The sequence below is a fragment of the Budorcas taxicolor genome, chromosome 5, assembly GCF_023091745.1.
Source record: "Budorcas taxicolor isolate Tak-1 chromosome 5, Takin1.1, whole genome shotgun sequence".
NCBI classification, from domain to species: Eukaryota; Metazoa; Chordata; class Mammalia; order Artiodactyla; family Bovidae; genus Budorcas; species Budorcas taxicolor.
This window is the reverse complement of record NC_068914.1, coordinates 121,137,668-121,150,130: the sequence shown is the minus strand read 5'-3', so window position 1 is coordinate 121,150,130 and position 12,463 is coordinate 121,137,668. Positions and strand designations below refer to the sequence as shown.

General features: G+C 36.3%; 1 protein-coding gene across 1 annotated transcript in view; it reads left to right on the top strand.

The window, feature by feature from the left end:
• The window catches only part of BICD1 (BICD cargo adaptor 1), a 243,646-nt gene that overhangs the window by 206,238 nt on the left and 24,945 nt on the right, over window positions 1-12,463 (top strand). Inside the window, exons 6-8 of the mRNA XM_052641392.1 lie at window positions 1,668-1,819; window positions 5,046-5,363; window positions 6,320-6,513. Of these exons, the coding sequence (XP_052497352.1) occupies window positions 1,668-1,819; window positions 5,046-5,363; window positions 6,320-6,513 (664 nt within the window). The remainder of the gene's footprint in view (window positions 1-1,667; window positions 1,820-5,045; window positions 5,364-6,319; window positions 6,514-12,463) is intronic.

Below are 12,463 nucleotides of genomic sequence, written 5' to 3'. Positions count from 1 at the left end.
CACTTTCTTCTCTTCTCTTCTTAGATAACTGACCATGTGCTTCCACATGCTTACAAACTCATTACATCTACATTTTCACAACTTCACTCTCTGTTCTTAATGATTTTGTGTGTAAATTTTAAAAAAATTTAAACAGCTCCCATTTTCCTCAGGTTGATTTCTGCATTATGGATAACTTTCTGAATCTATAATGTTTCTAAAGATTCCACTGAGTTACAGCACTACAGAACATACTGAAGTATTTTATGAGTAACTTCTTTTACTCTAAAGTTAAATTCTATCAAAATTATTGTTACGTTAACAGTAAAAATTTTTTAAGCTATTAAGTTGTGACTTTAGAATAAAAACATTAACCAACTACATTGCTATCCCAACATTGTTTTAATTTAAAAAAGAATCTATCTCTATGGATGGATTGGCACTTTGTATAAGAAAGTTGAAGCTATCAACTTGAAGCACGAAAAGAAATGCTAAGAAACCTTGGTAATCTTTCTGGGAAATCCTGTTACTAGTGGGTTTTTTCATTAGTGATGGGCTTTTTTCATTAGCATTGAATATTTTACATACTCTGAAAAACTGTAGTTAGTAGTTTGTAAAAATGGTGTGTTTCTAGTTTGGCTTCAGTATGAATACCATGGAGGCTATGCTTCAAACAGGCAATCCCTAAAAGTACATTGATTTCATACATTGATTTAGCCAGCATTTTTTGTTTGTTTGTTTTTATTTCATACTCTGTGTCAGGCTAGTTCTCACTTAGAAACCCTCTTAATTCCAATAACTTTAAACATGCCCAAATTCAAACGAATATTTTAATTCATTCAATATTGTGGTGCTTGCTTGGGTAGCACATCCAATTTTACATATATATATATGTATATATATATATATATAGCTCGAGTAGGAAATGGCAACCCACTCTTGCCTAGAGAATTCCATGGACAGAGGAGCCTGGAGGGCTACAGCCCATGAGATCACAAAGAGTTGGACATGACGGAGAAACTGAGCATGCATATATATGTGTATATATATGTATCTGCTTCTATGAAGATTGTGAAAAAGAATTTGACTGTAATTTAGTAAAGAAGTTATATACTAAGACGTAGGAAAGAATTGATTCTTTGTTAACTCTTTTCCTTAAATATATAATACAGGTTTATAGTTTGTCATACTCATGTTATAAATCGCAATGACTTGTGCCTTTTATTCTATTATGTTTCAGATCCACTGCGCACGGATGACACAAGAATATTTGAGTTCTATTGTATTTCATTTGGAAGATGTGCTTCTTCCCTAACTTCTTGATAAAATCCTTCTTATATAAAGTTTCATTTTGATTCATTCATATCTGAAAATCCCATATTCTCAACAATCTGCATTAAATATTTACTAAACTATTATATATCTTTCCCTTAGTCACTGATAATGACTCTGGTTCACAGCTGGCTTCTAGGGCAATTTATCCATATTATAGATTGATATTTATGTTTTGACATAAAAAATTGCCCTATGTGCAAAGTATGTTTATATGAAATTCATATGTTTATATTAAATTCAACCTAGACAGTTTTACTTTTTATTTATGAAAGAAATAGACCCAGCATGAAGAAATGTATATGATAGATTTTCCTGATATGAAAATTGTAAGCCCTATCATTTTTCTGCTTTAGACAGCTGAGGTGGCATTAGCTAATCTCAAGAACAAATATGAAAATGAAAAAGCAATGGTGACTGAAACTATGACAAAACTTAGAAATGAACTGAAGGCTTTGAAAGAAGATGCAGCAACTTTCTCATCCCTGAGAGCAATGTTTGCAACAAGGTAACAGTTTTCTCTTGCAAGTTTAGGTGTGGTACATGGGGATAAGGTGTGGTACATGGCTTCCCTGGTGGCTCAAATGGTAAAGTGTCTGCCTGCGATGTAGAAGACCTGGGTTCGATGCCTGGGTCAGGAAGATCCTCTGGAGAAGGAAACAGCAACCCGCTCTAGTACCCTTGCCTGGAAAGTCCCATGGACGGAGGAGCCTTGTATGCTGCAGTCCGTGGGGTCATAAAGAGGCGGACACAACTGAGCAACTTCACTTTCCTTTATGGGGATAAGACTTTAAAATGTATTTGTTCATCTTCCTGCATAATGAGTGTTATTTAGTGTGTCATCTAAAAAGGCAAAGTGTAGAGTAAGTACATGAGATTCCACTCTAACAAATCTAAAATAAAACCTTTTGTGCTGTTTTCCAAAGCCCTCTACTGGACACCCTGGATCAAGCAATTCTTTTACATGAAAATGTTTTTACTTAATTTTTTTTTTGGCCATGCCACGTGGCTTGCAAAACCTTAGTTCCCCAGCCCAGGGTCGAACCCGGGCCCCCATTAGTGGAAACACAGAGTCTTAACCACTGGCCCTCCAGGGAATTCCCTATACAAATGTTTTTAAGTTAATATAATAGATATTTTTTCTAGAGCCTTCTGTACCCAAAAGAATTAGACCAAGGAAAACAAAACCTCCAATAAGGGGGAAAAACCCACTTCCTGAAATAGCTAAATATTACATTATCACCATTGACATTTATTTTTGTGTACATAAAAGTGTTTATCATTAGCAAGTATTTGTATGAAAAGATATCTTCATAATGAAGATTAATATTCATCATATCAGCTAATTACTTAGACTTAATATGTTGTTCTTGTTTAGTTGCTAAGTTGTGTCCAACTCTTTTGCAACCCCATGGACTGTAGCCTGTCAGACTCCTCTGTCTGGGATTTCCCAGGCAAGAATACTGGAGTGGGTTGCCATTTCCTTCTCCAGGGAATCTTCCCATCTGAGGGACTGAATCCATGTCTCTGCATTAGCAGGCAGATTCTTTACCACTGAGCCACCAGGGAAGCCTAGATTTAATATACTGTGAATTAAATTATGATTTCTAAGATGTTATAATATATATCACCAAATTTTTCATACTACCCAACAAATTATTTAGACAAATGTTAGTTACTACCTCCCCCCACCAGTTTTGTTATGAAGCACCGCTGTATTTTATTTTTAGACTTGAAATGATTGTTCAAAAAGTATTGATTCAAAAAAAAAAGTATTGATTCGGTGGTTTCAAAATCTTGAGATGTTCAGTATAGTGATGCAATTTCCTTTTTGCTGTCACAGTTCAGTATCAAAATAAAAATAATTCTATATTTTATATGATACAAATGGTATAAAATTCACAAAGCATAACTTTGGTTATGCTCTATTTGCAGATTCAATAAATTACTTGCATATAGCTAATATAAATGTAAAAATAAATCCTAGGCCCTGAAATCTGTCCAGCTTCCTTTTTGTGTCAGGAGAGAAAAGGCTCAAGCTCATACTTTTTGATCGACTCTTGGACGTGGCAATGAGGAGGCTAAGTGCCTAAGAGACGACAAGGGTATGGGAGAACTGAAGGGAACTGACTTCTTGGTCTGAGCACAGAAGAGTTTGCATACCTCTGGCCTCTATGGGGAGGTAGGGACAGGAGAATGGGTTTCATGCATAACGCCTCCCTCTTTGAAAAGGAAATCAAAAAAATTTTAAAGGGACATTTAATATCTCGATCTTCAGCTTTTCTGGTGGCTCAGAGGTTAAAGCGTCTGCCTGCAATGCGGAAGACCAGGGTTCGATCCCTGGGTCGGGAAGATCCCCTGGAGAAGGAAATGGCAACCCACTCCAGTATTCTTTCCTGGAGAATCCCATGGAAGGAGGAACTTAGTGGGCTACAGTCCATGGGGTCGCAAAGAGTTGGACACAACTGAGTGACTTGACTTGACTTGACTTAATGTCTCGATCTGGCTTATATAAGAATTATTACCCCAAAATAATGTATTCTCACAGAAATTTGTTTTTTCAGGTTATTAACTGCCTACCCCATTGTATTTTTAAAAATATTGTTATCTAACCAAGTAAAATAAATCCAGGGTCCCGAAATCCACATGTTATTTTACTAAGCCCTGATTTTTCTTATAATATTCCTACTGTGCTTCTTGACATTAAGTGTTAAAAAATATTGAGACCCACCTGGAGCTCAAGTTCTTTCACTACAAAGTCTATTTTTTTTTAATGCCATAAGTCTTGTGTTAATTTCAAAGTTTATACAATACATTTGGTAACTCTGGAAAGTCATTAACTATCTTCTGATTTGTGAAGAGTGTTCTTAGTGGGTAAATAAACTCAGAAAAAGCTCTGAATAATTGTGTGAATAATTCTTCATTCCAAATGAACATGTGCTCGCTCAGGTGTCACTTTTGGTGGAAAAAAGACCACTGAGCTTATCCTCCTGGTGCAGCAGTATCAAACCTGAACAAAGCCAACTATATTTGTATCAAACCCTCTGCAAATCTTGGTCTTCTCTGACACCTATTGCTTTATCATTTGGTTGGAAAATCATTGAAGATACTCAGGTTTCTAGTTCAGGCAAATGTGCCATGTTGAAATCAGTAGCAACTATAATCTGAACTCAAAAATATAAATAAACTACATGTTTTCTTTATAAATATTGTTATTATTTTTATGCTACAGGCAAGACTATAAAATTATTATAACACATCTATGATGCTGTGTACATTACCTGAGACTTTACTGTTGGTTTTTTTGCGTCGTGGAGCAGCCCTCACAATAATTCTATCTCTGGAGTTTAAGATACTGCCTATTAAGAATGTCCCTAGGACTTCCCTGGCAGCCCAGTGGTTAACACTTTGTGCTTCCACTGCAGGTGGTGCACGTTCAATCCCTGGTTCCCTGGTCAGGGACCTAAGATCCTGCACGCTTCACAGCAAGGCCAAAACAAAACAAAAAGAATGCCCCCATATGTACTTCATCGTATAGATGAACTATCAGTTATTGAACCTGCTCTGTTTCCAACTTTCTACTGTAATAGATTACTTCTATTCCATTACTTCCATTGTTATGGAATTACATCCATTACTTCCAAATCCTAGCAAAATTCATTACTTTCAACTGAAGCTCCAGATTTAATTGCACAAAGATTTTCTCCTGACCACTTTTCTGTTGGTGGTTCTAGATGTGATGAATATGTCACACAGTTGGATGAGATGCAGAGACAGTTAGCAGCTGCAGAGGATGAAAAGAAGACTCTGAACACTTTGTTACGAATGGCTATCCAGCAAAAACTCGCCCTGACCCAGCGGCTGGAGGACTTAGAGTTTGACCATGAGCAGTCCCGTCGCAGCAAAGGCAAACTTGGGAAGAGCAAGATCGGCAGCCCTAAAGTAAGTGGGGAGGCATCAGTCACCGTGCCCACCATAGACACTTACCTCCTGCATAGTCAGGGCCCACAGACACCCAACATTCGGGTCAGCAGTGGCACTCAGAGGAAAAGGTATGCATGCAGCGATCTTCATAGTATGGTGCAGTGGCCAGATTTTAGTTAACTGCAAAAAATGTGCTGTTATTGTGGAGGATGGAGGAAGGGAAGGAAGAGAAAAAGTGGGAGTGGGTGTATAAATGGGCCTTGCCAATGTTGGTTTTTCCAAATTAAAACCTTTTGATCATTGTGTTTATTTGTTTCTGTCCCCCACACCCCCATCTCTTGGTTAACCATAATATACTTTTCAAGTGTCTGTTAACATTTTTGCTGTTCCTTGTATGCATAAATATGCCTCTCCCTTACCTCCAACCTAAAAATTGGTAGATGAAAAGTGAATATTAAGAATGAAGCTATGTTTTACATGGGTGATAATTTGAATGGTAATGGTGCTATTTACCAGCTTCTCTCTAATGAGGCAAGAAGATGAATGTGTTCTCTTAGGGGAACTTTTGTTCATATGCTGAAAACTGATGACTGACTGAAAGGAGATGTCTCTATTTCAGTCAAATAGAATGGAATATGTATAGCGTTTTTCTTAAAAGCAGGTTTTTGTGCTTTTTCTTTTAGTATATGAATATTGTTTTAAAAAATCACTCATAAGGTTATTAATGGCTTGATTTTATGACCTTTCTCTAGAGTCCTGGATGTTGAATTACTTACCCTGTATTTTTCAGTTAAGAGTGAAATTTTATTTTATGAGCTTTCAGTTAAGAATCAAACAATATAAATATTTTCTGTTTGTGGTTCAAACTGACTAACTATAATAAATCTCTTTTCCAGTATCCAGTACAATTTCCAAATAGGGTTGTATCCTGGTATGGAAACTAAACATTTAGTGAAAATCTTGATTTACTTGTTAAAAAAATTAAATGCCAGTATAAATAATGTTGTCACTGGTGAGGCTTTGAAAGGTAATTAAAGTAAAACTTTTTTGTTTCCTATATGTATTTTCTTGGATCTCCTGCAAGACAATTTTCACCTTCCCTTTGTGATCAGAGCCGTCCCAGGACTTCAGGGGCTTCCTACCTACAGAATTTATTAAGAGTTCCCCCTGATCCCACCTCCACAGAGTCATTTCTTCTGAAGGGCCCCCCTTCCATGAGTGAATTCATCCAAGGGCACCGGCTCAGCAAGGAAAAAAGGTTAACCGTGGCTCCACCAGGTAAACACTTTTTCCTTGGGTGCATGTGATGCAAATGATGAGTTGAATAGACCAACTCTCCCCTTCCTTCCAGCTACTCACACCCACCCATCCACAGAGTCTAACTTTCATGATGATAAATTCCTACTGTTAAAGTAAAAACATCTTTATACTTTGCTTCCTGATTCCTTCTTTACTCAGCCAGACAGTCATTTCTTAGGTGTCTCCAGGGACTTCCCTTTTTAGCAGCCAAGGATGAAAAATGAGAGTTGGAAGGAATGGGATAGATGAAGGGAAACTAGCAACAGGCACAATGCAAGACACACAGTCCTATTTGCAGTTTGGTAGCTCCTAGCAATTCTGTCTTGGTCAAATTTTGACATTTTCTTCTGATCATTTTTAACATAATTTCAGTCAAGGGAGCCATCTTTATAAAAAGCTCTTTGGGCTGATCTCCTTTTGCAGTGACTCAGAATGTCTTCTCAATTATTGAAAATATAAAAGTAAAATCCTGAGGTTTTGCTCCTCAGGAACATTTAGGTCTTAATATAATATTCTTATAGTTTGTAAGCCCTTATTGATTTGTGCTTATCAGCATGCTCACAACTTATTTTAGCTTCACTGTTTTGCATTTTTCTAATATTTTTTATTTTTTCTCTGAAGGGCCTCATTTGAAAATATGACTTCTGGCAGATAAACATCATTCTTTTGGGAAATCCCTGCATGTTAACTATAGGTCAAGAGGTGGTGCACTTTAATTCTGTGAAACAAAATAAGCCCAAAGGCAGCTGTTATTAGCCTATCTAAGAAATGAAAAATTAAAAACTAATTCTAGTTAGTTGTCAACAGTTAGAAATTCAAGAGATTTCACCGGGACAGCTGTATTTCTGGCCTCCCTTGAATGATCCTGGCAGGCTTAAGTCTGCATTCATGCGTTTCAGCAACTTGCTGGAGCTCTGTAGTGGCTGCTGCTTTTACACAGGGCAAACTGCAGTTTACCACAGGTCCTCTCACTGCCAATTACATTTACCCAGCCTGCTGCACTTGTTTCTGTTGTCATCTGGCCCCTAGTGTAACCTTTGAGTTTGTTACCTTTGCCACAAAAAAAAAATTTTTTTTTAATTACTTCAATTTTACCTTAATTCCTTTTTGGAAACCTCAGACTTTGGATCTCTAATACTGTGCTTCCCTTATCTCATTCATGAATCAGCCTACTGATTGGGATTAAAAGACATGGTGTGAAAATTTATAGAACAAGTTAAACATTCTAAGAATCTTTGAGGACATAAGTAGTGTGATAAGGAGTTGGAGGAGACTAACAGCCAAAATGTTCACCTAAAATAAAAAGCCAGACTTTCCTGGAGGTTCCTCCTTTCGTGACCCTTTTGCTGTTGTTTTAGACCCCTTTGGAAGCTACCTTGAAGTATCTGTGAGTCACATAGTGGTCCTGATTCATCAGAACACCTAAGTTAAATAAAATCCAAAGATCTTATTGTGTTCCAACTGGACTTAGTAGCATTATCTCCTAGAACTTAGAAAAGAAATTCTGTGATTAATAAGTAAACCTATTGTATTTTTAATTTTTAAAGTGACATATCAATAATACTAAAATTAATAATAAATGTTAATAACAGCTATTTTCATTTTGTATATGACTATTTGATCCTTGCTTATGTTAACATCTATTTTACATCATAGTCATTACATTGCAGAAACCACTAACAGATATCATAAATTTTTCTGTTACTATCTAGTCTTATTTTTATTTTTAAAGGTTGTATCATAAATTTTACTTCAGATATTATCATTGCATTAATCACCACTTCCTCTCTTGTTAACCACTAGATGGTTTTCCATTATTTGTTATAAGATGCTGTTAGAAATATCATGCATTCAACTTCTCATCTATTCCATTCTTTTTTCAAGAGTGAGATCACTGGGTTAAAGTATGAACATCTTTATGTTTTTTGGTCTATTTTGATGTTCTGATGTGATGTCCAAAAGGGCATATCAATGTGCTGAAAGTCTTACATTTTCCCCATTTTCACACATTCCGAATCTTTCTGCTACTGCTAGTCAGAATACGTGAATAAGAATACTATTATGTGGCCTGAAATTCTTTAGTTTTGAATAATGAGAAACTGCCATAGACCTTAGAAATGATTGCTATATATAAGATGAAATATAAGTAATGTGGAATTCAGAATCATCATTAGGCCAGAAAAGCATTTTAATTACAACTTAGCATATTGATGAAACTTATATTTTAACCATTTATTTGAAGTTAAAATAATAAAAGTATGAAGGAAGTATATCTGTTATTATAGCCTAAAGATTTTTCAATCTTATGTCATGGAACCAACCAGATTAGTCCTTAATAAATTCTTAGATCAACCCAGCAACATTTTCTGAAAGGTTCTGTTTAAATAAATAGAAACTGATTAGCCGTCTACATCAAACTGTACCTTCTACAAATATTTGCATTATTGACAGTATATATTTTTCCTAGACTAAATTATATTGGATAAGGCATATTAAACATTATTTACAATGCTTTCACTATATAAAATGTTTCATTAAGCTAAGAGAGGGAAAGTGTGCCATTTATATCCAATCCTATGTTCTATGCAAGAATATCTTAAACCCATGGCAAGTAATAGGTTTTATAAGTATTTATTATTCTTGAGTTTAATATAAGTTATTTATTATTATAGATTTACTTGCTGGTAACAATCTATATTCATCATTTTAAAAGGATGATTTCCTGTTAATTTATCAGAATTTTTTGATAGGCATTGTTTTCTAAAATGTATTTTTAATGTTTTCTATAATATATTTTTTAGTTTATTTTTTAGGTGATTTTAATTATTCTAGTAAGTCTATATACAGATTGTTTCTATTGAGGATCATTGAAGAAACTAAATCAATGTAAATTATATTAGTCTAATTTGTTTTAGATTCTTTGGTTGAGAAATTCCAAGAGATATAAATCTAATATAAATTTTAAAATAAAACATAGAATATTATTTACCATATATAGAATATTTACAAATAGATTTCACTTCTGTGAGATGCTTAGCAGAAAACCCCATCATCTTCAAGGCACAATTTCTCAATTTCTGGAAAATCAGTTCTAGAATAGGGCATTAATTTTCAAAATTAGTAGACTGTTTTGTGCTAATTTATTAGTACATTGTTCTGATTGATTTCTAATATTAGTAAAACTTTGTGGAGGAAAATTCTGGCTATGGCTCAGCCTCTGCTACCTCAGCTCTAGAAATTCCAGAGTTTCTGGCCGTGACTTACTGACTTTCTTTCTCCTGACTTATCCTTATCCAGCATACAAACTTCAACATCCTCCCCTCATGTAGCTTTGCAGAACTTGAATCAAAGGGTTCCCTTCTGATATCAAGTTTACAATCAGACAGCAGATAGTATATCTGCATAATATTAGTGGTTATTTTGTAGCCAACATTTCATCTCAATGCCTTAACTACCTAGGTCTATGTAATTAACAGAAACTTACAATTTAATCAATAATTAAAATCAATCTACCAGAGTATATGAAAGGAATCTATTCAGATCATAGGCCAGAGATGTTACTTCTGTGGTAAAGACCTAACTGCACCATTTGTACAAGTTTATTAGGTTCCTGGACCCGATTGCAGCGTGAGGAGGGGGAGAAGGGAATGCTTCAGCACACCAAGCAGTTCTTTGATATCAGCTGGTTGCCATAGGATTCAACTCAATTCTGACACTAGCTACCTGGAGATGGCATCCAATTCCACACACTGAGGACTCAGTCTGACAAGACTGCCCCACACCCTCATCCCCACTTCTTAAGCCAGTCAAAAGCCTGGGCTATATTACCTGTGTCTCTGACCCACCACTATAGATTGGAGTTCCCACGACCCCTCTTCAGGTTCAGTTAATTTGCTACTTCCTCAATCACTGGGTTTTTTTTTTTTTTTTTAAAGTAACTCAGAAACAGCCAGACAGAAGAGATTTGTAGGGCAAGAAACAGGGAAATGTGCCACAGTTTGCCTCCTCTTCCAGTGTGACACTCCTGTAATCTCCACGTGTTCACCAACCCAGAAGTTCTGTGAACCCTGTCCTTTAAGATTTCTATGGCGGCTTCATTACAGAAGCATGAGTTTGATTAAATCATTGGCCGTTTGATGATTGATTCAACTTCAGGGGTTGAAACAGAAAGTTCCAACTCTCTAATTCTGTGGTTGGTACCCCTGGCAACCAGCCTCCACCCTTAGGTGGGGTCCTAAAGTCATCTCATTAACACAGGAGACACTTTTGTCATTCTTAGGACTTAAGAAATTCCAACATTTGGGGAGCTAAGAGCCAGGAATCCTGGACAAAGACCAAATATACATTTCTTATAAATCATAGTATCACAACAGGATAAATAAGAAATCTGAAACTTCAAAAAGCAAGCTTGAACTTTCTTCTTGAAGTAATAGCCTGAGCAGTTTGCTCTTCATGAACTTGTGTTTTCCCTGTAGAAGCTTTTTCTTTTGAATGTTCTGCTTCCCGGTGTCATTTCAGTTCCTCTGTTCCTCCCTACTTCACTCTTTTGCTTCCTCCTCTCTCTCTGAAACCATTACTGAACTAATGTGAAAGAATGGTTTTGAAATCTGAAATTTTTCTATGATATTTTAGATCTTACCAATCTTTAAAGAAGCTCATAGAAATATATTAACCTTAGTATGTACTCACTCCTTTAGTAACAAACATGTTACTAAACATGTTCATTAGTGAAAATTGCCTTTGCATTTCCCTACATTCAAATAGTAAATATGTTTATGTGTTTGTTGTATTGCAAAGCCTATATTCTTAAATATGTACCCAAATCACATTTCTTTCATTAACTCATTTTCTCATTCACTTGTTTGTCAAAATTTAGCAAAGTATATTGGGCACCTACTATGTGTCAGGCACTTTTTTTTGCTTTTGGTGTAATCCATGGGATTGCAAAGAGTTGGACATGACTGAGCGATTTTCATTTACTTACTTATGTATAATGTGAAAGTGTTAGTTGCTCAGTCATGTCTGACTCTTTGCAACGCCATGGACGGTATCCTGTTGGGCTTCTCACTCCATGGGATTCTCCAGGCAAGAATACTGGGTTGCTATTTCCTTCTCCAGGGGATCTTCCCAACCCAGTGATATTCAAATAAAACATCACCTCTGTTATCCACTTTAAGGGGAGGTAGATAGGCAAATAACTAATGATATTAGTAAATAGTCCTGGTAAATAGAAGGATTGGGGTGATGAGGAAATCCTGCCCAAAGAAATGCAAGTACTGATCATGAGAGGTAACTGTAGACCTTAATAGGCAGAAGGCAGAGGCGCAGGTGTGGATAAAGAGAAAAGCCTTATAGGAGATCAGCTTGCACAAAGGCTGATGAATTAGGGGCTAGAAACTGGATCAGGACTTGGGAGTGATGGGAATGACTCTAGGAAGGCAGACAGGGACTTGAAGGTAGAGGGCCAGGTTAGTGAGGGTAGACTTTATTCCAAGGGCACAGATAAGTTTCAGAAGAGGAGAAGATTTTTAGTTTATAAGTCTACATATTGTATTTAGTCTCCACCTGACAACGAGGTGGAGAGTGGATTAGATGTGGGTAATGTTAACCGAAGCTAGGAAAGATTGAAGGCAGGAGGAGAAGGGGACAACAGAGGATGAAATGGTTAGATGGCATCACTGATGTGATCGGCATGAGTTTGAGTAGGCTCCAGGAGCTGGTGATGGACAGGGAAACCTGGCATGCTGAAGTCCATGGAGTTGCAAAGAGTTGGACATGACTAAGTGACTAAACTGACTGATTGACTGACTGAATGTTACCCAAAAAACTGGGTTCTCCTCTTGATGGGTGTCAAGCCAAAACACAACTGAAACCATATAACTCAGATTGGGACTTGAACCCATGGTCTTTTAACTGATATCACACTTAA